The sequence below is a fragment of the Apis mellifera genome, linkage group LG4 (genome assembly GCF_003254395.2).
Source record: "Apis mellifera strain DH4 linkage group LG4, Amel_HAv3.1, whole genome shotgun sequence".
Classification (NCBI taxonomy): domain Eukaryota; kingdom Metazoa; phylum Arthropoda; class Insecta; order Hymenoptera; family Apidae; genus Apis; species Apis mellifera.
The window spans coordinates 5,227,488-5,252,425 of NC_037641.1; the positions used below are offsets into that span (position 1 = coordinate 5,227,488).

Below are 24,938 nucleotides of genomic sequence, written 5' to 3' on the forward strand. Positions count from 1 at the left end.
AATATTAAATTTGGATTTATTTAAATTAAAGTTTATTTCTAATTTCTTTATAGAAATTTTTATCTATCACTTAATTTCTTATAGTGGTAACTCTGCCTTAAGAAAACAATAATGGCGTATTCAGTGAATATTTCTGTAGAAGCACCGATCGAGAATCAAATTCAGGAAATCACTTATGATGGTCAAGAAATTTACCAAGCGTATGTAGTTTATTCTTTTAACGTTTAATAAAATAAAATAAAAAGTTAATTATGAATGTATACAAAGTAACAAATAAATTTATTATATGTTTCTAACCTCTAAATTAAAAAAATATTTTATTTATATTTTAAAATATAACATTATATAAATTCAAATAATTAACCACAATAATTTATAATTTTTTAGACCTCTTACATTGTCCGAAAACTTGGCAAAAATCGCGCAAAAAATCGATTTCAGTAAAACTAATGGTGAAGATGTTAAAAAGGAATTAGAAAGTGGAGAAAAAAGTGAAGAAGACACAAAAGATTCTGCTTCTTTTCAGTCATCTTTATGGCCATGGGACAGTGTTAGAAATAAATTAAGGTTGCATATTATTAAATATTTTTTAAATGTTTTAAGTAAAAAGTTTTAAGTTTTAGTTTAGTAAAGTAAAAAATCCTTATTTATATTTATATTTAATTATATTTATAGAAATGCATTGACAGAAGTATGTGTGCTAGCAGATGTTCTTGCAATAGCAAAAGAGAAACATTATATGGTTCTTGATCCAGTACCACAAGAACCAACAGAAGTAAAGCCTATGATACAAGTATATGCTAGGAAAAAAGCATTAGCTGGAGCTGCATCTGTTATTATGATGGGTGCTGATAGATTAAAAAATTGTCAAAATGAATTAGCTAGAAATAGATCAACTCCAGATTTTCACATTGAATTATTAAGATTAAGACAAAATTGGCGTTTGAAAAAAGTTTCTAATTCAATCATTGGTGATCTTAGTTATAGAACAGGTTCATAATTATCCTTTATATAATTAAATAAATATTTAAAATTACATAATTTAATATTAATATTATAAAATATTACAGCTGGATCTAAATTCCCTCAGACAGGTATGTTTGAAGTTACAAAAGCAGAAGAAGAAGAAAAAAATAGTACAAGCCCTCCTGCATCTCCAAATGCTAGTAATAATACATCTGGTCAGACTCATCCTCCAAATTCTAAAGCATCTGCATTGAGAGTTACTATTCCAAGTGAATTACAGGGTGTTGCTTATATAGAAGTATTATGTCAAAAAGGTAAAAATATATATATATATATTGATAATAGAAATCTTATTTTTAAAATTTTTTATTTAATATATAATTTTTTATTAATTCTTTTTATAGATCAAGAGGATTTATGTAGTGCAAATATTAGTTTACTTAATAATAGTGCACATAGTTCTAATGCAGATATGCACTGGCAACAAAAATTGGAAGCTGCACAAAATGTTCTTTTTTGTAAAGAATTGTTCAGTCAATTAGCAAGAGAAGCTGTACATTTACGCGCGCCTATACCTCATATGGTTGTTGGCAATCAAATCATGGCAACAGTAATTTCTTTCTTATTATTAACTGTTATATTTACTTATTTATCATGCATTGTATATAAAGATTTATAATTTAGGTGCTGCCTGGAATTCAATTAATTATAGGACTTTGTCATAGTACGGGAAACGATAAAAAACCAACTGCTCCTCCTCCTCATAAAAGCGAACATGATCACGTGTTAGAGCATTCTTTACATCAACTTTTACGTGAAGTTCATCACAAAAATACTCATCATCCATTTCCACATCCCTCTTCTGGACCTCTTGGACCCAGCAAAAGAAGATGTTTAGCTGGTCCAACAGCTGCCGATCGATACGAACTTTTAGAAATGACGAAAAGTCAAACTCTCTTAGAACAAATTATTCAACAGGCTCAACATTATTTTATGCGATTGCGCACCGAATATGTGTTAGATACAATAGCAAAAGAAGTGAAAGATCCTTTGATTGTATCTCATTGGAATGCGTTGAATTCTCCTACACAATCTTGTGTAAAGATTAATATTTTAACACATGGATATGATACCGTATATCGAACATCGCTTGTTGTTCATATAGGAGAAAAATCTCTCAAATGTGTGTGCAGAGATGGTAGAGTAATGCATATGAGTTATGAACCTCAAGAATTACGTGATTTGATATTTTGTCAGGTAATTATATATATATATTTTATATTTATTGAATATATTCATAATTATTTGTTATATCATTACAGATTTATCAGCATCAAATAACAGCAGTACAAGCATTAGCAAAATGTATGGGTTGGCAGTTTTTAGCTAATAGTTCACATCTTGGTTTAGGTGCAGTTGAACCTCTAGGAAATGCTAGTAGTTGTATTTTAGCTTCACCAATAGGCGATAGGTATTTATTAATTCTTCTTTTTTTTAAACAAGATGCGTATTTTTACTTAAAACAATTATTGCAATTTTAGAATGATAGCTGTTAGATGTGAACCACAAACAGGAGTACAAGTTGCAATAGCTCATTCTCCCAGAAAAGATTTCTTTCCTGGGCAATTAGTAAGAGAAAGAAAATGGGAAAATTTAGGTGGCTCTTTCAAAGAAGTTCGGTGGGACAAAATGGAAGGAAAGAATTTTTTAAACAAAATGGAATTACTTATGGCTTCCTTAACAAGTTCCTAGATGTTATCAATGACTAGGAATTTAATTATTCCACAGGGTGAAAACATGATTAAAAATCCAAATTTTATCTTGCGTTTAATATATATCTTTTTTATTGTATAATTAAATGATAAATGAATTTGTTCGAGTAATATCTCGTGACTGTGATTCATTTTATTTTGTAATTTTTTCTTTTCTCAATGAAAAAATGATTAAAACGTTCATACTTTTCGAAAGTGAATTTGTTATTTTCTTTTCATACCCTATTATTACATTATTTCATCCTGTGGTATTTATTATTCAAAATAAGGATTATATAATTAAATATACTTTTAGTTATACAAAAATGATTTTTATTTGAATGACATACGAAATGTAATATGAAGAGTAATAAATCGTGAAATGGTAAGTGAAACACAATGCCAAATATACAGATGTATATTAAACACCTAAATTACAGTTGTTAATGACTCTTATATACATACAAAAACTACTGAACAATTCCTTACGTATTATCGTTATTTTCATAACTTTTTGAAATAGTTTGTTTTTAGATGTAAGGCTTGAATTAATACACAAATTTACTCTCTGTTTGATAGAACATATACATTATATATGTATACATACATTCTTACATATGTACATTCACACTCATTTTAGACTTTATTTTTTCTTTTCATAATATTTTGGATCGAAACATTATCGCGTTTTGATTATATAATTGTTTCGATGGGTTAAGGGACGGACTAGCAGCTTGACCAAATAATTCTGTGCTAGAACGTATTATCATTTAGTATAACTTTTTGCAAAAAATTTTTACATTTGCAGTAAAGTATTACATATGAAGAATAAATAATACTGACACTCTTAATAGATTTTTCTACTTATTTTGGTCAAGTGTAGAAGTTTATTAGTGAATTTAATGATTTAGACTTATATGAATATATTCCTGATCAATATAAGCTTGTTTAATATCAAAGAATAAGATATGGTCTGTTAATTTAACATCATATCTTTTTACACATAGTGTATATTAGAGCAATGAACAATCTCTTTGTGGTCTAATACCTAAAGGAAAGAAACTTTGTCATTTTCTAATGTTCATTTAAATCAAACACAACTATTTATATTTTAATCTTCTTATAAAAATTCCTCCTTTTACTGTCTTGAAAAACATTGAACTATACTTTGAGGTCTGCCACCTGCAACTTTGAATGCAAGTGCAGTTGTTATCATCAAAATGACATAGGCAGATAAAGTAGTAGCTACATAAGCTTCTTTTACATTTAACAAGGTCATACATGACACAAACAAGTGTGAGCCAACAACCCAAATAACTTGTCCCCAATTTTTTCTATCCAGAGCAGAAAAAAATACAACACCCCAAAATGTATGCAGCAAGATAAAGCAAAGAGTTGTGGCTGCTGATATTACAAAAAAGTACTCTGTGCCTTGTCGAAGTCCCATTGTTCCAGGTCCAACAGCATCTGCTAAGACATTGACTAGTGCAAAAACACCACTCATAAAACCAAAACCTAAACCACATACATATGCAAATACATGTCTACTATCTGCCACATGTGTTGTTGTTACTTTATCTAACCCTCTTTCAGCTTTTCTTAGTACCCAGTATAAGAGGTACCTGTATAAAAATGACAAAAAATTGAAAAATATAATTTTAGATAATTAAAATAAAAAATATATATATCATAACTTAAGATTTTAATTACCTGAATGCCTCTTGAAATAATACAGAAAATACAAGTCCAAATGCAAGATGATTTTGTAATGGCACTACAGCATACCAGAGTATGGATGACAACAATAAAGAAATTAACCAAAAAAAGGCACTGGCTATTAGTATAATAATTCTAATAGGTTCAGCTGCGACAGTAAATGTAAACATAGCTAATGGTGGGCCAAAAGCCAAAAAGGCACAACCAAAAAAATCCATAACTGTCATTTTAATTGCGATTAATGCCAAATCACTTTATGTTTTAGTATCAGTTAATCGGAATTCTTTAAAATGCTAAATAGTCATAACCTTATATAGCCTTCGCACGGCTTGGTTAATATTTTTTGAAGAGCACATTTATTTCTTCTCCACTGCTTATAGAAAATGTGATAATAATGGAAATGGACACAAATGAATCACGGTAATGATGAAATCATTTGGCACACGCTTCGCAGAATCTTTCTGAAAAAATGTAAACTTTTCGATAGAGAATTTCGATATATCGATAGTCTTTTTAATGTTCGAGATTCATGTAAGATTATTTTGCTGAACATTCATGAAATATTTTGATAAGATTCGTTTAATGAGAATCACCTTAATTAGATTTTATCATAAATTTTTTGAACATATATATATATATATCTATATATATATATATAATTAAAACTTATTGTTGAAAAATAAAAATATAAATAGAATTTAAATATAAAATTTAATTAAAAATATAAAGATTAGAAAATTTTATATTTTATATTTTAATAAAGAATATTTTCTTTTTCTTTTTTTAATCTATCGTAAATATCGTAAAAGAAGGGTTCTCTAAATCTATGCTACGTCATTGTCGACATCGATTATACCACCTATGAAATGATCGAGTTCTCGCGCACTTTCTTCTCGACATTGTGTGTGTATATTCGCTCAGCTGTTCTGATTAGAAGCAATCGCGGTTCATCTGATTGCACAAATTTTCGAAGCTTTGGAGTTTATTTTTAGTACCAGTGCCATGTCGTCTTGGTATGATCCTCGTGGATTTTTGCTGCGTAAGAGCATGTTACTTGCTCTTTGATTTGGTCTATACAAAAAAAGATTTTTTTGGTGATTGACAAATTTATTCGTCAGTCACCATAGATATCAAAAATTTGACATTAATTTAGAATCGATGTACTCCGAAAATTGACGCTTAAATTTAACGATAACAGTTAAGAAATAATCATGAAGAAGACACGTTCAAATATATTTCGTGACATTTATTATCAGCCATACAATGATTATACGAGGATGAAGCTTTATTCCAGCAGTAAAGGTATTTCGTATTATATTCTAAAATTAAAATTTAATAATGTGTTGTAAAATATAATTTTGTAAAATAAATAAAAATTTATTTTTATTGTAATAATCATAATTAAAAAAAATTATTAAAAATTAAATACTTTTATATTTATATAAATAAAACAAACTTATAGATTTTTTTTTTATATAGAAACAATTTCATATGCAAAATTGAAATAAAAATAAATTCAAATATATTTTTTATCTATTTTAAAATTCTATTAAAATTAGTATTCATATATTCTAGCAAGTCTTCAAATGATGCAGCGTATGGCATTATTGAGAAGATTAAAAGTTCATAATGGTTGTGTAAATTCTGTTTGCTGGAATGCTACTGGAGAATTGATATTATCTGGTAGTGATGATCAACATCTTGTCCTTACAAATGCTTATAATTATGAGGTATGTGTTTATTTTCATTAATCTCTATTTCTATCCATTTAATTAAATTAGAATCTTACATATCTGTGTCAAGTTTATGGAAGATAATTTTTATTATTTATATATTTCAATTAAAATATTCAAAGTTTAAATATAATAAAACATAATTTTTTTAAAAAAATATGTTTTTAATAACTTTTCAATAATATTTCAATAATAGAAATTTAAGCTTATGTAATTACATTAAAATATTGTTATTTTATAATATATTTTATAATTTATATATATATAATATATATATTATTTTTACCTATATTCATATCTTGTAAAATTCCATGCCAAAGTTATTTATATTTTCATCCTTGACAAAATGATTTAAAAGATTTTTATTATACTTCTTTGTTTGTGATATTTTATTAATATTTATCTTGTATTTATATTTTTTTTATAATATTTATTTTTTGGTTATAAATTTATAATTAAATTAATATATATTAAATTATATAATTTAATTTAATATTAATAGAAAAAATATATATTATTATATTTCATTTTTATAATTTTTATTGAGTTATATTATGTTTGGTTTGATAATATTATTAAATTATTATAAATATAAATATATCACAGAATATAATTATTTTTGATATATTATATCAATATCTTTATAGAAATGTTTTTATCATCATTTACAAAGTTTGTATATTTATATTTTTTTTTATAATAAGATTAAATGATAGTTTGATTAAGTTTATGTTAAGAGTTTGATTAAAAGAAAGTATATTGAAGAAAGTTTCATTGGCAATAATCTTTTTTCAAGGAAATATCATTAGATTTAATTCTAGTCAAGGTCTAACATTGACATAGATAGAAATGTAGTAGCTTTGCCAAATGAACAAAAACCCTTGTATGTAATACATGTATGCTAATTTTATCATCTAGTAATACTAGAACTATTAATTTAATTATTAATTTAATAAGAAGTTTTATATATATTTAATATTATAAAAAAATAAATAAAAATTATTCTTAAATAAAAATATTTTTAATAAAAAAAAGTATTTTGTTAAAGAACCATCAATAATACTTTTGGTTTTCTTTTTACAGGTATTAACAGATTATAAAACCAGTCATAGAGCAAATATATTTAGTGCAAAGTTTCTGCCTAATAGTGGAGATCATCGGATAGTTTCTTGTAGTGGTGATGGTATTATTTTATATACAGGTGAAGATTTAATGATTTTTCATTAAATATAACATGGTAAATGATTTATAATAATAAAATTTCCATTATAGATTTAATAAGAAGAACAAAAACATTTAATAATCAATTTAATTGTCATGTTGGTACTACATATGAAATAGCGACAATACCTGGCGAACCGCATAATTTTTTAAGTTGCGGAGAAGATGGAACTGTGAGATGGTTTGATCTTAGAATAAAAGATAAATGTAATGCTTCAAGATGTACAGAAGATGTATTAGTTTCATGCGAGAGAGCTATAACTGCTCTCTCTGTAAATCTTGCTTCACCCCATCAAATAGCAATAGGATGTTCTGATAGTACAGTTAGAATACTTGATAGAAGAACACTTGGAACACCCGCCACTGGTAATTAAAATATTTAATTTAATTAGAAAATCTAAATAGAAAAACAAATAAAAAATTATTAAATAATTTCAGGATGGACAGATACACCTGGAGCAGTAAAACCTTTATGTACTTTTACTGTTCCTGAGTTTGAAGGAAATTCTTATAGAATAACATCTTTAAACTATAGCCCTGATGGTCAGGATGTTCTTGTTAGTTATAGCAGTGATCATCTTTATTTGTTCAATGTGAAGGTAAAAAATACATTTTCTTTTTAAAGAAATATGTATACTATATTTAGTTATAGAATCGATCGTTTTATTTAGGATCAAGCTAGTGTACAGTTAAAGAAAGATATCGCAGTTAGAAAAGGAGAGGGTAAGAAGCAAAGATTACGTTCGCCATTACCGGTTCGTAGATTAAGACTTAGAGGAGATTGGTCTGATACTGGTCCTGATGCTCGACCTGAATGTGAGGGAGGTCGACGTAGCGGTACAGGTACTTGAAAATTAAATATTTGCTTTATATTTTTAACTTTATAAAACAAATATAATATGTATATTTATCTTTGCATGTTTCAGAAATTGCTCAAGCCAGACCTGTTCTTCAAACATCGTTAATGCAAAGAATGACGGATGTTCTTAGTAGAATGTTAAATGATCCAGCTACTAGAGCTGCATTATGTGGGGGTGGTGAAGATAGTTTGGAAGGTGTGATTGATCATCAAGATAATACTCAAAATAACAACGAAAATGTTACAGAATCTAGTGAAGAAAGACGAGATAACGAGGCCGAAAGAATGGAAAGAACTCAGATTCAATCTAATCAAGGTATTAATTATATTTTATTTAAAGTTTTCTGATTTTTATTATATTTTTGAAATGATAATCAATAATTTATTATTATTTCAGAGCATCAAATGGATAAATCTGAAAATCCAAGTACTAGTGGCATGCAAAATAATCCTGGAACAAGTCATTCCATGGAAACAAAAGAAAAAACGTCATCTAATAATAATATTATGCCTTCAAATCAAATGATAGAGGAATGTTCGCCAGTCGAACTCAAATCAAATATTCCTATGGAAATTGAATCTAGTCTTGTAGAAACTCAAAAGTATTCTACACAACCGTGTTCATCGCATACTTTGGATAAGACCAATGATATACCAGAAGATGATCAAAGTAGCAACGATGATTCTCCTTGTAGCAGTATGGAAAATAAACAGGAAGGACATATGATGGAAAATCTTCAAGATAGATTGACGAAAATGAGAGTTGGCTTTCTTGAAAAGTATGATATCTAAGAAAGAATAATATAAATGAGTTAAATTGGTACTTCGATCGAATATTTCTATTCGTTTACGTTTTACTTATAGACACGGTAGCGAACCTGCTGTAAGTTTAACTTATACGGATAAAAGTTCAACAAGCGCAACGATATCTCTTGGTGTAGCTGATGAAATGATCCGTGATGGTTATCACGCTGGTAGGTATATTATTATTTTTTAAACTATTTTATAATTTATTTCGTCATTTTAATTTATTTTGAATATGAATTAGGACCATCTGGAACTAGTGGAACATTCTCAGGCAAAAATCATGACAAACATATACGATATAATGATATACAAGAAAGTAAGTAAATGCAGCGTAAACAAAATATATTTTTTAGAATGTCAGAAATCACAGGTATTATCTTTTTGACAGAGACTGATGAGAGCGCTTTTAGTGATAGCGATGATGAAGATATACAATCTGAGGAAAGGTATATTGCAAATATTTTAAATTCTATAATTAGAATAAATAAATTAAAATATTATCGAATAAAAGAATTATAAATTTTTATTATATAGATTAGAAAGTTCAGCTGAAACTGAGATGGAAGAGGCTATTGGAGATGTTCGAACACGACGAGAATCCGTGACTTTCGACAAAACTAGTGTAACAGAACTTCGTGTGAAGCAGAAATATATGGGGCATCGTAATGCTAGGTATATTCATTTTCATTTGTGTAACTTAATCTGGTGGTCGCCAATGATTAACGCAATTCACGCGTAATAAATGATGGAACCTTGAGAAGGCTGTATATTGCAAGAATGTATATGATTAAATATTGTGACTAAAAGATTAACATAAAATTTGTTGTAATCGAAATTTCTTTAATTGGTTAAATGTTGAATGATAATCAACAATGATGATATAATAGATAATATTAATGGAACTTTTTTAAAAAACACCAATTCTATTCGGCGAGTTTGGTTCCTTTATTTTCATGTTACATAACGTTTTAACTTTTGTATTCAATGTGTCTGTACAATGATGTTTGATTTTTCCTCGGAAACCATAATTGTTGACTCGCTTTTAATTCCGAAAAAGCCTTCGAACGGTGTGGGTCATTTCTTATAAGGCCGCCATATCATCTCATCAGTTGGTCTTCCCCCGTTTGACTCTAGTTTCTTTAGGACTATGATCAAAGAAGCAAACTTTTGGGGCAACGATTTCGTCATGTCGGGTAGTGATTGTGGCCACGTCTTCATATGGGAGAAAGATACGGCCAGATTGTGTATGCTATTGGAAGCCGATCAACATGTTGTTAACTGTTTACAACCACATCCGTACCTGCCATTACTGGCCACAGCCGGTATTGATTATGATGTTAAGCTTTGGGCACCAATAAACGAAGAATCCAGTTTTGATGAAAAGTTTGCTGAAGATGTAAGTTTTCATCTTGTTATTTATCATTAAATATTCGAGATAAAATGTAAAAGTATAATTTGATTATAATGCATTTTTATTTATAGTTGAAAAAGAGGAATGCAGTCATGTTGGAAGAAACGAAAGACACAATGACTGTGCCGGCTGTTTTTATGATTAGAATGCTGGCATGTCTCAATCAGATACGCAGAGGTAGTGAAAATTTATAATACTTTTCAAGATCTTCCGATAGTACACTACATTAGTATGATCAACGTAATTAAGAATAATATACTGAAGAAATTCGGCCGCTTTTCCCCTTTAATGTGCAGGTATCGGAGTAAATAACGGTGTACAGAATTTTTCTGACTTCTTCCTTTTTTCACATTGTGAACTTGTCCATAGATTTTTTTTTTAAATTTCACCATTCACCTTATATTCATTATTATATCTTTCTCTTTTTTTTATATATTTTTTTTTAAGAAACTACATAAAGATATTTGTAGAGAAGTAACAGATGTATACTTGTACAAATTCTATACTGTATAGAATTTGAAAAAAAGAAAAAAAAGAAAAAAAGAAAAAAAAATGAAAGAAGTAGTCAGAGGAGAACAAAAAGTACAAAATCATAGCTTATTATTTTTAAGTCTCAGAGGCTATTCGAATATAATGAAAAAAAAAAAAAAAATAAAAAATATGAGATAAATAAGAATCAATATAACGTAAATGATAATATTAAAAATAAGAAAAAGTTTTGTAATTTTTTATGCACATAAAAAATTTTCATATGTATACAAGAGAGAGAGAGAGAGTGAGAGAGGCAAAAATTAATTAAATTGACATGTTCATGTGTTGTCACATAGGTATTTTACAATTGCAAATTATTGTAGCGATGAAAATAAAGTTTTTAATCAAAATACAAAATATTTTTAATATATACCAGGATATGTGTGTTTTCAATATCGAGTGTTTTTTCTTTCTCTCTTTTTTTATCGTTATAAGTTTATCGCGAACGATAAATAATTAAAAATTCGTATTTTTCTATCTCTAGAATAAAATTTAAAACGGTATTAATTCTTTACATTGTAGCTAACGAACTAAATCACGGTATGGACAGGTATTTGACGTAATATGCATATAAATACATATATTTGTCTTTTCAATATTAGATTAATATTAGCAAGCACGTATAATATGTATTGAACGAAATTATGCAACATGATTTTGATTTTCATTTCTTCATTCGTTAATCATCTAGATGATCTCATCTAAAATTTTATCATCAAACCAATCAACGATCATTTTCTTTGATTAAAAAATAAATAAATAAATAAATAAAAAAGAAAACAAAAAAGAATTTACAAAAACAAATTTAATATTTATAAAATATTATACTCTCTTGAATATTATATATGTTTAAATTTACTTAAACGTATGTATCAAATTTTTTAATTTATTTTTTCCAAATCAAGATTAGTTTTTCTTTTTTACATTATTGTGCGGTACACTTTATTTTAAAAATATTATATAAACAAAAAAAAAAAAAATAAGAAGAATTTTTTTTATATTTGATTATCACACATATATATACATATATATATATGTATATCTTTTCTTTTTCTTCACATGTGTAGAGAAACATTTGATAGCACGCCGTGTTTCAGTCATCCGTACGCGACAGCAAATAAAAGTAGTCTATCGTTAGATTACATTACACTGGTTAGAACAAGATATTACAGAATAATTCTGGTTCTTTTGTAGGACGCGGCCGGAACAGGAGGAGGAGCGGCGACGAGACCGGCGAATTACGAGGTGGTTAAGATGTTTCCGGCGATATTGTCGTCTGTGAAGATCCGGGATCTCAATTGAGGCAGTCCTTATCGCAATGTTGACTGATCAGATACTTCGAATTTGCCTTTGAAAACAAAAAAAAGAAAAAAAGAAAAAAGGAAAAAAAAACGAAAAGAAGAAAAAAAATCGAGAACAAAAAAAAAACGAAGAAAAAAAAGTCCGTATATTTATGATGTATCATTGCAAAAATAATTCATTTAATTGTAAGGATATTTAATCTGATAAGCTTTGAGTATCATTATCGCAACGAGAGATAAGTTGATTTCTTTTCCGTACCACTTTTTTCTTCTATCGCTTCTTTTCTTATTCGAATTCTGTTTATATACTTTGTGTTCAATGTATCCAAGTTTGTGCAAGTTAATTGTTTCTGAAATTATTTGAATTTTTAAAGTTATTTAGTTTGGAGAAGAAGAAGACACGAGATTAAATATTTTCGATATTTTATGAGAATTTTAATGTCAACGTTCGATTCCATAAAAGGAACCATATATATATATATATATACATGTTATTTAGGATGCAAATAAGTGCACTTGTTGATTAACTATTTATTACATATTTCTTAATAATGTTATAGCTGTTATAGTTGAGTGACAATTGATCAGAAATGCACTTTATTCATCCCTTCTATCAAACAAGACTTAGAAATGCACATAAGATGAATATAATATCAGGTTTCAATCAAGAATCTGAACCTTGACATCTTCCATCTTCCTTATCAAATTAAATAACTTTATATCTCCAAAATTTTAGAAACAATTACCTATAAATACTCTTAAATTTAATCTTTCGTATATCCTTTTTATTGCTGTCTAATTTATGTGCAATTCAAAACTTTTTAAGTGCGGTCGTTTTGTCTCATTTTTCTTTCCCGTGTGATGAAATAATGAAGCTTTATAAAAATTAACCAATTTTTTGAAAAATAACTTATTGATAGACAGATATAGGTGGTCTGAGCTTTTAGAAGTTCGTTCGCTCAATTCAGATAAAATAGGAAAGTTTGATGCGACTAGTAGAAAAAAACATTTGCAAAAAAAGATGCGAGCATTATTCTTCTAAGATGCTCAAACTTGATTGAGGATTTATCAAGGATAAAACGTCGTTGTAGTTGGATACTACGATGTATCAATTCAAAGATTTATTTATAATAAAAATTCTGAAGAACGTAAAAATACATCTTCGTGTATTCCTCTATACTCCATATGTATATTAGCTTTTCTACTGATGATTTAAATATTAATCGTCGATATCGTCAAAAATATGAAAGATTAAAGAAACGGGGTGAGGATTCACACAACATAAGCGGAAATAATAAAATGAAATGCGAAATTCGTTCAACAACAGAGTCTAATTTAATAACAAAATATGAACGCTTTTTTTTGTAATAAAATTAACCGTAATTATAATGACCATTAAAATAATATTAATAATAAAATAATAACTAAGACGGCGTACATAATCGAGATAACCGTAATTAACATAGGTAACGAATCCTAATATCGAAGAGAGCGAAGCGTATGAGATAGATCGTGTTACAAATTATGATAACGATAACTAATCAATGATTTTTTTTTTTTTTTTTTTAAGAAAAAAGAAAAATTATATTCGTCGATATGTGAAATATGTATCAGACCTGTCGAACGCGAAACGAGATGAAGAGAATATAATTAATAATTATAGGTAATTATGTGAAATATTTGAGAAGTTCAATAGAAAAATGATACAAGTGATAATGGTAAAAAATAATAGTGGTAAAGATAGTAAATGACACATTAGATGTACATTTATTTAATTTTAAATTTTCATTATTTAATTGTCTACATTATCAAATTTTTCATGAGTAAATGTAATAGGATCTATCTTAATGTCTGTAGAAGCATATAAATTTTTTCTAAATTCTTATAAATTTAAATTCTATTGACTAAATCTTTCTCAAATTAAATTATTTTATCAACTGTATCATTTTTCATCTGAAGGCCTTCATTTAATTTAAGAATAACATTGAAAAATATTTTACAGCTGACTGAAAACAGAGTTTGCTGGATTCTCTTCAAGTGTGATTGACAAACAAAGAAGAAGGAACGAGGAACGAGGAACGAAATAACGTCGAATGGAAAAAGAAAGGAACACAAAACTCAATGATTATCTATCTTATCTGTCGCTCGTTCCAAATATTATTTGGCTATCACTCGCTTAAATATGTGTTTAAATATTTGCAAGAGAGTTAGTATCTTATATTCAGTGAACCATAATAATATACATTGGTGCGTATCTATTAACGCAAGCATGATAGAATATATTTAGCTGATACATAATCAATGACAGATAATTAATAAAAATAGTATACAATAGCGATAGAATTGTATAAACTTAACGTGCCAAGAAAAATTATCATGCCTTTTATATAATTCAATATAACAGAAATTTGAAACGTTCTCTCATTGGCAAATAACATTAACAATAAACAACAATAATAATAATAACAAATATTAAAAGAAGTTTTGTGCAAAATATATTGTAACAAAAAGAAAAATGAAATTAAATAGAATCTAACAAGATCCAAACTTGAAAACGAGCGACAGAAGAGGAAGAATATGGTATTATGCAGAACCGGAAGTGTAGAACGGGAACGGATGTGTATTTCCTTGTTTTATTTCTCTGAACATTAGGACAAAATTGTAATCAATCGCTTATCCGTTTACCGTAAATCCAATAATGTCTGTAATAATGAATTAGCGTTATATTAAATGTACCGATGAGAGATTTTTTTTTTTTTTTTTAATAATCACACATTTTCTAATCTCTCTCTCTCTCTCTCTCTCTCTCTCTCGCTCTCTAATTTACGCTCTCATACCATTCTCTCACTCTCACACTCGCTCTACATACTCGCATACTCTCATTCATTCTCACTTTTATTTTTTCGCTCTTTCCTTTCCTGTTACAATTGGCGTTTCTCCAACAGGGATGGCGATATCGATAGGCGTTTTCGCCTACGAAGATCGAGCCAAGAAGTAGCCGGAAGTGGTTGAGCTTCTGGTAGAAACGCTCTTCCCTCTTGGGACACCGACTCGATCGTTCACGTAACACCGGACAAAGATTACAAACAACGTAAACGTGATTCACGAAACTGTCGCGTGATATCTCGATCATCGATCATCGCGCAATTTTTAACTTTAAGCCTCGTAACGTTATTTAGAGCGTAAGAGAAGTAAGAGATTAGATTACCTCGCTATAATTAGATTTTTTTTTCTTCTTTATCCTATTATAAGCTAAACTCGATATCGAAGTAAATTGTTAATTATTAAACGAGGAGTTAAATGGCGCGGGGATTTTAGCGTTAAAAAGTTTGAAAATTTTTCTACATTTTTACATATGGAATATACTTTGATAAAAACTAGAATCGAAATATTACAATATTCTTAAGTGAAGAAAAATAGCAATGCGTCGAGAAGATCGATGAATTCGAGAATTGATTTTTCGTTTTCGCGGAGAATTTTCGCCACTCTCTCCATAGAAAATCTTCCTTCGAACATTGGAATTTATTTTATCCCTCGGGATAATTAAATTCGAAAAATAATAATTCTCTGTCCGTTGTCCGTGAATCTATCACCATATCGTTTCACCCCGTATCGTTCTCTCTCTCTCTCTCATTTTTTTTCTACTATTCTCTCTCTCTCTCTCTCTCTCTCCATCGCAACGCTCAAGAAGTAAAAACACGAATGTCGCGCGGAATTCGCCATCGCAGATTGCACGTGAATAATTCCTCTAAAATGCGCGTGACGGTATAATCATAGTAACAATAACAATGACAATATAATAATGATGACAGTAATAATAATGACAATAATATCAATAAGAATAGTAGTGAACGTTTACAATCTATTACATAGTCATAATCTTTTTTTTTTTTTTCCTTTTTTTTTTACATCTTTTTTGTGATTTTTTCCTTTTTTTTTTTTTTTCGTTTAGTCGGAGGGGACGTCGCTCAAGATTTTATTCGAGGCACAGTTGGATCGCACGTCCGCTAAAAAGAATTCGTATCTCTTCTTTGTTATTTAATAACTTTTTTTTTTCCTATTTTTTTCCTTTTTTTTTTCTCTCTCTTTCTTCAACACACCGTCCTCCATCATCATTATCATCGAAAAATCAAATTCGCTCCTCGAACTCGTCTTGCATTTTTTTTCCCTCTCTTTCTCACGTATGCATTTCTTCTTCCTATCTTTGCACACTCATTTTTTCCTTTTCTTCTTACTTCACTTGCTTCCCATCCCATCCCACGTATTCTTTTCCTTATTTTTATTTCCTGGTTTCTTTTATTAAGCTCGAAAGGGTTTTTAATTCGTCGTTTACTATTTTTATTTCTCTTTTTTTTCTTTTTTTTTGAATTGCCTCCAAATATATAATTCGGCCGTTCGACGCGCACGATTCGAGGATAAAAAGCAAGGATTAAAAAATCGCACTGTCGCGTGTGCGATTAAATATATATATTCAAATATATATATATATATTTTTGGCGAGTTTTCATCGATTTTAAACGTTCCATATAATTCATTTCCCATCATCTATGCTTCTCCTCTCGATTTTGCAATGTAAGAAGATATGTAAGATATATCGACGCATGAAACGACGCGTGGATCGAGTCGAGAACTTTCCAGACTCTTTATCTTATTATATTACTATTTTTTTTATTTTTTTTTTTCTTTAATTCGAGATTTCGACGTACGCGTTCGAAAACGGCCGAAGAGAAAGTGGGCGAAACGATCGGATCGATCGGATCCGAAATATCGTGCAAAATCAACCGAGCTGTACCTCAATTAGATTTATCATTATTATTATTATTATTATATGGTTTTTTTTTCCACGCGCACGCATGCACAAATAGACGCATGCACGCACACGCTAAAAAGTTTACATTAATCAATTTTAATCAATAATTCTATATTGCGTACGTAGTAGTAGTAGTAGTAGTAGGTAGGATCGCAAAAAGTTACGGAACGATAAAAAATCTTTCGAAACGCGGACTCTCTCTCTCTCTCTCTCTTGGAAGTAGAGACGAAAGGAGAGGTACAAAATTAGCCCAAGACCGTGTCTCTTTTTTACGTTGCTCTCTCTCCTCGCAGCCGCCGTTATATTTTTTTTTTCGGTGTTATATATCGGATGGAAATGATGCGTTTCGCTGTGTGAAAACTTCCTCTGGGAATCGCTCTCTGGAAACTCTTATTCCAATCGAGACAATTCGCGTTGAGCGAGAAATGAAACGAGAATCCTCGGTCCGGCAACGCGATTGTCCATTTTTGGAGGAAGAATACTCTTCTTCTTCTTCTTTCGAGGGCGAGTCTCGAGAATATATTTCGCACTCGAGGATATTTGCGTCGGAGATTCGATTTAGGAACCTTGGTTCCGGCTCTTACTTTCTTTCTTTTTTTTTTTTTCTTATCGAAAAAGGGTTACGACTACCTGTGATCTTCCGATTTGTTCATTTTTTTTTTATTTTTATTTTTTTTTTACGTGAAAAATTTGCACCAGGAGATTGACGATTATGTAAATATAGCTCGGGAAAATTATCAAATATGTAATTTCGTTGGGTTAAGTTTGTTAAATTGATTATATTTGTTTATTGTTAAAATGGATTTAAAAGATTTGTTTTTTAGATACGGCAGAGTAGGAGATTTTATTGGCAATGAAAAGCGCTGAAGAAGGTAATAAGATAATTTAGATAATTAATTAATAGAATTAGCTAAGGATACTTCTAAGTATTAATTGTTTCCTTTTAACCTCGACGAAATTAACAAGGAAATGTTAATACTCGGTACCAATATCCTTTAGATCCAAAGAGCAAGATCTATACTTCCGGTTACTTGTAATCGATCTTTCTAATATATTATATTTCTTTACTAACTTAATTTCTTGTTTTTAGCATAAATTGTATTACAATATTCGAGGGAGGAAAGAAGAAATAGAAGAATAAAAATAAGAAGTCTAATTAAAAAGATGGATAGACTTTTCTGAAGACAGAACGAATTACTCTTAATGACTACTCTCCTGATTAATCATGAAAAGAAAAGATCCAAATTCTGAAAGAAACTGCAACACCGAACTATATTTTTCAATCGCATCTCTTCGTGACTTCGTGATTTCCCGACGACTTCGGACCACGCTTCAGATTCGTCGAGCATCCCGGAAGAGGAAACGCTCGGGGAGGAACTTGTGTTATTTTTTTTTTTTTTTTTTTCCCTTAAATATTCTTTCTTCACGGCTCTTTATGGCTCTCTATGGTTTCAGTCCGCATTCCTAAAAAACTCTCGAGTTTTTTTCGCTGGTGTGTACTCTTCTAAAAACGTGGCGCAGAAAAATCGCTGTAATAAAATCGTGCATACGCAGCAATCGGTCAGTGTGTGTGTGTGCGCGCGTGAGCTACAGCGAGACGATGATCGTCGCTGCGTCGCGGTTCTCTCATCACGGTAGAATAGATGATAGATTTTTTTTTTTCTTTTTTCTTTTTTTCATTCTTAAAACGCTAGATTTAATTACATTCTACGGCGATTAACCGCTAAGATGTTGATTGAATCTCGGTAATTCGGTTGTCACGGTTCTTGACCGTTTTCTTTTTTTCCTTTTTTTTTAAACTCTTTCTCTCTCTTTTTTTTTTCCAACACTTCAACCCCTTTCATCATTCTTCCTCCAATTCATGCGCGAAAAAGTGTATGGCCAATCTAACGCAAGACTTGATTCAATCGAATGTTTTGAATTGTTTTACACGTAATTTTTCCATCTTTAAACTCTTCTTTAAGTTTCAAAAAATTTATATAAAATTTTTTTCAAGTTTAAACATCCCCGTTACTCGAATATAATATTTTTCCCTTAACGATAATAATTGATTGAAGAAGAATTGTCAGTCAAGAAAGCACTCTTCCTCTCTCTCTCTCTTTCCCTCTCATCCCTCGAAGCTTCCTACGTTAAACAGGAAGACGAGGGGGAAGCAAAGGAGGGAGAATTCCACCCTTTCTATCAACAATAGGGAGGGGATTCGATTGAAACACTGTTCGAATCAGCGTTCGATACGAGAAATGTGTAACGACGAGAGTTTCAGAGTCGGAAAAGCAGGAAAAAAGATCTCGAAGATCGCGTTACAGATAAGAGGAAAGTAAAAGTGCTTGTCCAACTTGGTTGATCGTTACGTTTATATCATGCACGATGTAATAAAATCGAACGGATATATCATAAAATTGAAAAAGGATACCATTCGGACGAACATCCTTCACCCTCTATCTAATAATTCGTTTAAAATTTTCTTATATCGAAGAAAAAAGCTAGCGACGAAAAACATTCATAAAACTTCCTCCTCTCTTCCTTCCCAATTTCCCTTCTTCACGATTTTTTTCCCCTCTCAAATTCTTCGAACTCTCCTCCCAATTCGTTTTAAAAATCTCGAACAATGCCTGCGAAATCGCGAAATTATTCGATTACAAAGCAGATCTTGCTGAAAGTGGCTTGTTCGAGGGGAAAATGTCACGCGTGGAAATGCGTCGATTATGCGAATTCTGATTGAACTTTAATCATCGATGTTCCGCAATGAAGTGGAAGGAAACGACGAGAGGTTTCGAATCAGATGATTTGTCAACAAGAGACGATCGAAGATGCAGGCTCCATTGATTTTCTTGACGAAAAGGAGTGATTAATTAATTGATTTTAATTTCAATTGTAGATGGAAAAAAGATTACAGAGGAAACTTGAATGAAATTTCAAAAGATTCTCTCTATTTTTGAAGAGTTTCTAGAAACTTTCTGCTGCGTTAAAGAAAGAAGATATTAAAAGAAGATGCAAGGAAGAAAGCTCCATTAATCAATCATAAATTTCTAATCAATAAAGAAGAAGAGTATGAAGAAACTGTTGAAACACAAGTAGAATTAACGAGAGAAAACTCGTAGAGACTTATATATATAATCTACAAGAGAGGTTTGTATCGATGGAGAAACGATTGTTTAATTATCACTGTCCCCTAAAAACTCAAATGATCTAATTATATCATTTTTATTCTCTTTGGAAAGAAAGGACTTTCAGCAAAATCTGATGCGAGACACGTCCCTCCGCGTTGTGAAATCGTGTTTCCTTTTATTTTCTCCAATTCAGTTCAGAATTTTTCTTTCCTCGTTTTTAATTTTATTACGGGTTTTCTTTTTTCATTCTTCATAAGAAACAACTTTTTTTAAATAACGCGCGCGAATGAGCGTGTGCCTTCCTCCAACACATCCATCAACATCCTTCAATTCCTTTTCTCGATCAATCGATGTAAGATTATCTAAATTGGTAATACTTTTCATCGTTCTCGATCACCGACTTGCAAACGCATTATTCATAAAGATACGTATAATGAATCTTCACGCGTCGCTTCTTCTTCCCTCCTTTCTATTTTTCCCTTTCATTGTTAAATGGATGTTGCTACTCTTCCATTCGGTTCCATTCTTAGAAAGCTTACTCCTGTCTACGATTTCTGCCTCCTTTAAGGATCCATTCGTACGTCAATTAAGAAATACCTTTTATCGTAGGAAAAAAATCGGTTCGTGTAAACTATTCCTTCTCTCTCTCTCTCTTACATCACGTTCTCTTCTTCTTCTTCTTCTTCACTTCCATTACTTTCCTTTTTTTTTAATCTTCTTCCCGTTTCCTTTCAACAACAATTTCCCACATTCTCCACATTCTTTCGGCTTAATATACTGTTTTCGTTCGGCAATAATTAATAATAATTATAGTAATAGTAGTAATCGTAACGTGTAATGATAATCGTGTAATAACAATGATAATAAATCAATAATCGTATTTTTTGTTCTTTTTTTTATACAACAATCACACGTATAGAAGCGACGAATTAGAGTAGTAGAAATAACACTATTCCTTAAGTTTTAATTTTATGTTTATATTTATATTTATAATATAGTATTTGCAATATATTAAATCGTTTGTCTCTCTCTCTCTCTCTTTCTCTCGCTCACTCGCTCTCTTTCGCTCTCTCTCGCTCTCTCTCTCTCTCTCCATCCTTTAATCGTCTTTTCATCCGTTTCCTCCTTCATCCCTCTCGTTCTGGTATCCTATATCGATATATATATATAAATATATATATATATATATATGCGATAGTTGTGGAACGAGCGCGCGCGCGCACGTACGTGGACACGCGTTCTCGAGCGTGTTTCGATGGCGAGAAACCGATTCCGCGTCGATTCAACGCTCGATTGATCGAGTTTTATTTAATTAATATAATATATATACATATATATAGTAGAATTCAATCGATGATAAACGATTTTATTTTATTGAAACAACTCGATGAAAGGAAGAACAAGTCAAAGTATATATATATGTATATATATGTATATATATATTAATATCGGACTTTATATATACTCGTATTATTCGTAATTAAAAATTTCCTAGACATTCATCTCACCGATCTCTAAATCGACGCTGAACCGAGTACAATGAACGGCGAATAAATAAAAAACTATGGAGTTAACAAGAATTAACAAAGATTAACAAAGAAGATTAACAACTCAATGAAATGTCGAAGAACCACAACGATCCAACGACCGATTTCTCTCTCTCTCTCTCTCTTTATATATATATATATATTATCGGTGGCAACACACGGTTCCAACGCGAGAGAAACGCGCGTACCATTTATTTCCGCACGCATACGCGCGCATTTATATGTTATAATATATATATGTATATTTATATATATATGTATATGTGTGTATATATACATATAATATACATATAAATTATATAACAAGATGGCAAAAATGTTCCTCCGATATTTTTTTTTTTTCTTTTATCCATTTCTCTCTCTCTCTTTCTTCACCGTTCCCTCTTCCGCCCCCTCCCCCGTTTTCCCTGTGTATCTCAATCCTTCTCATATTCTTTCCTAGATAATCTTGTTCATTTATATTTATATATAATATATATAATCGATTTATACTCTCGTAAAGTCGTATTTAATAATTAATTAATTAATTAATTAATAGAGGATGTACGAACGGTGTAAGAAAGATTTTTTTTTTCGTGTGTTATCTTTTTTTTTTTGTTTCTTTTCTACCCTTCCTTCTCTCTCTCTCTCTCCTCTTTTCGTCCCATTTTCTTTTTTCTGCTCTCTTCCTATTATTCGTTATTATTATTTCTTACTCGTCTCTTGGAACGAAGGTGCCTCGTGAACCCGACGAGAAAAAATCGCAGATCATCCAAGTTCTCCTCGTTGCTTCTTAACAACGTCCGCCGTAGATATAACGTGTTACATCTACTTCACTCTGCGCGCAGACTTTCGTTCTGTTTATTCTCCTCCCCCGTGCCGTTCTCTTCTTTCTTTCATTCGTTCGTTTTCTTCTTCTCCATCGACGAACGCCGGAAGTGTGGATCGATCCTTTCGTACACCGAGCTACGCGAACGAATCTCACTCTTTTCTTCGATCCTTTTTCTTTTTTCGACTCGAAATTTCTTTCTTTTATCCATTTTTCTCTTCGTCTCTTGGTCTCACGTTCGACGTAGCCCTCGAGGATTCGACTTGTAAAACGGAACGTACGCGAGGCTGACTTACGATCGTGAGTCGCGCCAGTCGCGTTATTTATCCCTTACGACGATGAGGTAACAACGTTTAAAGATCGCTCTTCTCTCCCCCTTGGACTTATCGCGCATAATCTCTGTATGTTTGTACGTGTGTATATGTGTGTGTGTACAACGCGAGCGTATGCACCGATATTAATCTCGAGCGAGAAGCTTTTTTCTTTTCTTTGTCGAAGATCTATAGATCTATAGAGCTTGCTCGCTTCTTGTAAGAGTACGTACGGTATCGTTTACAATCATAGTATATGATCATATAAACAAGAGAGTGTTTCGTGAAATCATTTTTTTAAACAATGTTGTACGATATATTAACATTTCTCGTGAATTAAACAGAATGCCAGGAAACGTAATTCGACGAATACGAATTATGCAACGATACGCAGGTACGCTTGGACAAATTTCTACGCGCGTGTGTGTGTGTGTGTATGTATTCATACTTGTTACTCACAAGAGATAGCGCGCGCGCGCGCGAATCTACAATGGATTTCCCCTTCTTTTCTTTTTTTTTTTCCGGTGTGTCGTCGTAGCGAGAGACGAGAACGAAAATTAGAAGAAAAAAAAAAATTACAATGGAAGATTGTTCTGTACAGCGACTATCATACGAACTAAATACGCGTGGTTGCCGACGTGCCGGCGTCATCTCCCTCGTCGAACGCGGCTTCATCTTCTCCCATGCTGTGTAACCATTCCAACCACCATCACCACGTTCCTATTCTTTCCTTCCAATTTCCTGGATATACGCGTACTTCCCGCTTTCATGTTCACCGCTGACCACCTCGACGACCACTGGAACACACGCTCTTCTGCTTCTGGTTTTTTCCACCATTTTGATTCTCTTCTTTCTTTCTGTAATTCTATCTTCTTCTCGTCTCTTCTTATCTTCTATTCCAATTATTTTTATCAATATATTATTTCTGTTGCTTCTCTTTTGCTGTGATTTGCGTTTAGAAAATTGGCAAGATTGTTCCTCGAGTTTTAGAGATGGAGACGGAATGAAGATGCGGAAAATCGAGACATTTGGAAATTCCTCTATTTTCCCCCTTCTTTACATGAATATTCATTTTAATGTTCTATAGTATAACGTATCTCGGTAATGTTATTATTATTATTATTATTATTATTATTATTATTATTATTATTATTATTATTATTATTATTCCTTGATTGACACTTATAAGAAGAAACTTTCAGACAAATCTCGAACACAATTTTCTTCACCGATTAAAAGATTTTTCGTTACATATATATATATAAATTACAGTCTTCCTTTTTTGTGAAAAGCCGCCAAATTTCTTCTTTCTTCGTGTATCCACTTCATCGAGAATAGGAGAAATCGTTCTCCTCCATCGAGGCCGAGGCACAAAGTCGCGGTGCTTCGTGGTAAGTACGCTGAACAGGTACTGAATCGAGGTCAAAAATACCGACTTATCCGATCACTTTCGCGACCAATTCTCGCTCCATTCCATTCTTGTCGCGCTTAATACTAATTTATACGCGTGTCCCACGTGTGTGTTCGTGTGTATGTGTGTACATGTGTACATGTATATCGATAAATAAATAAATAGATAGACGATCGTATTATGTATTTATCTATTTATCCCGATCGTTATCGTGTGCCAGGACACTCCAGGGGTGTAACGTGTGATGTCGCGCGTTTTCTCGCAACGGTTTCGTTCGTCCATTCCACGCGTCGAAGGCGACGAGCGATCCACCGACACATCGGCCCTTTTCTTCTACTTCCTCCCCTTTGTTTCTTTTCGAACCGTCGCCATCCATTTACTTGTGATTATAGGTGAACGGCGACGGGCCTGTGACCGCGCTACGATGGAAATGCACATTTTGCCATTTGTTGTCCCTCTTGTGCCATACGCGGCTCTCCTCGCTCTGGTGGGTGTGCGCTACTCCTTGTCTGAAAAAATATGCAATCGTATTTTTTCAAATTTATGCAAGTTTTCCGGATTTGTACTTGAGATTTCTAATTTTTAACATCCAACCATCCCTTTCGAACTTCTGGATACAAGTGGATACAGTGTGGTTGCTCATAG

The 24,938-nt window shown here is 31.1% G+C and overlaps 4 protein-coding genes across 51 annotated transcripts in view; 2 read left to right on the plus strand and 2 right to left on the minus strand.

The window, feature by feature from the left end:
- Nucleotides 1-60: 60 nt before the first annotated feature.
- LOC411043 (mediator of RNA polymerase II transcription subunit 17) lies at nucleotides 61-2,938 on the plus strand. The gene is made up of 8 exons (XM_394516.6): nucleotides 61-200; nucleotides 388-567; nucleotides 676-992; nucleotides 1,071-1,280; nucleotides 1,371-1,576; nucleotides 1,651-2,223; nucleotides 2,289-2,437; nucleotides 2,508-2,938. Exons 1-8 carry the CDS (start codon nucleotides 112-114, stop codon nucleotides 2,716-2,718), a joined length of 1,935 nt encoding a protein of 644 aa, XP_394516.2. The 5' UTR covers nucleotides 61-111; the 3' UTR covers nucleotides 2,719-2,938.
- A 95-nt stretch (nucleotides 2,939-3,033) lies between these two features.
- Nucleotides 3,034-4,947, minus strand: LOC408814 (gamma-secretase subunit Aph-1). The gene is made up of 2 exons (XM_006560591.3): nucleotides 4,428-4,947; nucleotides 3,034-4,339 (listed from the first exon to the last, which is right to left on the minus strand). The coding sequence occupies exons 1-2, from the start codon at nucleotides 4,658-4,660 to the stop codon at nucleotides 3,856-3,858; spliced, it is 717 nt and encodes a 238-aa protein (XP_006560654.1). The 5' UTR covers nucleotides 4,661-4,947; the 3' UTR covers nucleotides 3,034-3,855.
- A 360-nt stretch (nucleotides 4,948-5,307) lies between these two features.
- Nucleotides 5,308-13,453, plus strand: LOC725546 (DDB1- and CUL4-associated factor 6). Of its 6 annotated transcripts, none has more exons than XM_016911626.2 (16): nucleotides 5,308-5,735; nucleotides 6,009-6,163; nucleotides 7,250-7,367; nucleotides 7,439-7,753; nucleotides 7,826-7,986; nucleotides 8,059-8,230; nucleotides 8,314-8,562; nucleotides 8,644-9,025; nucleotides 9,111-9,220; nucleotides 9,295-9,369; nucleotides 9,442-9,499; nucleotides 9,588-9,725; nucleotides 10,188-10,449; nucleotides 10,536-10,641; nucleotides 11,518-11,545; nucleotides 12,190-12,299. In XM_016911626.2, exons 1-16 carry the CDS (start codon nucleotides 5,645-5,647, stop codon nucleotides 12,275-12,277), a joined length of 2,508 nt encoding a protein of 835 aa, XP_016767115.1. In that variant the 5' UTR covers nucleotides 5,308-5,644; the 3' UTR covers nucleotides 12,278-12,299. The 6 variants fall into 6 exon arrangements, 4 of the variants coding, with proteins under 4 accessions (XP_016767115.1, XP_026295769.1, XP_016767117.1 ...); XM_026439984.1 differs by having other exon boundaries at nucleotides 10,197-10,449; XR_001702667.1 differs by lacking the exon at nucleotides 11,518-11,545 and having other exon boundaries at nucleotides 10,536-10,760; nucleotides 12,190-13,453.
- Nucleotides 13,454-15,532: 2,079 nt separating this feature from the next.
- The window catches only part of Camkii (calcium/calmodulin-dependent protein kinase II), a 127,907-nt gene continuing 118,501 nt past the window's right edge, over nucleotides 15,533-24,938 (minus strand). For 42 of the 43 annotated variants that reach the window (XM_006560540.3, XM_026439969.1, XM_006560536.3 and 39 more), the window contains one exon: nucleotides 15,533-24,802. In XM_006560540.3, coding sequence (XP_006560603.1) covers nucleotides 24,670-24,802 — 133 coding nt within the window. In that variant the 3' untranslated portion in view covers nucleotides 15,533-24,669. 43 annotated transcript variants of the gene reach the window in all.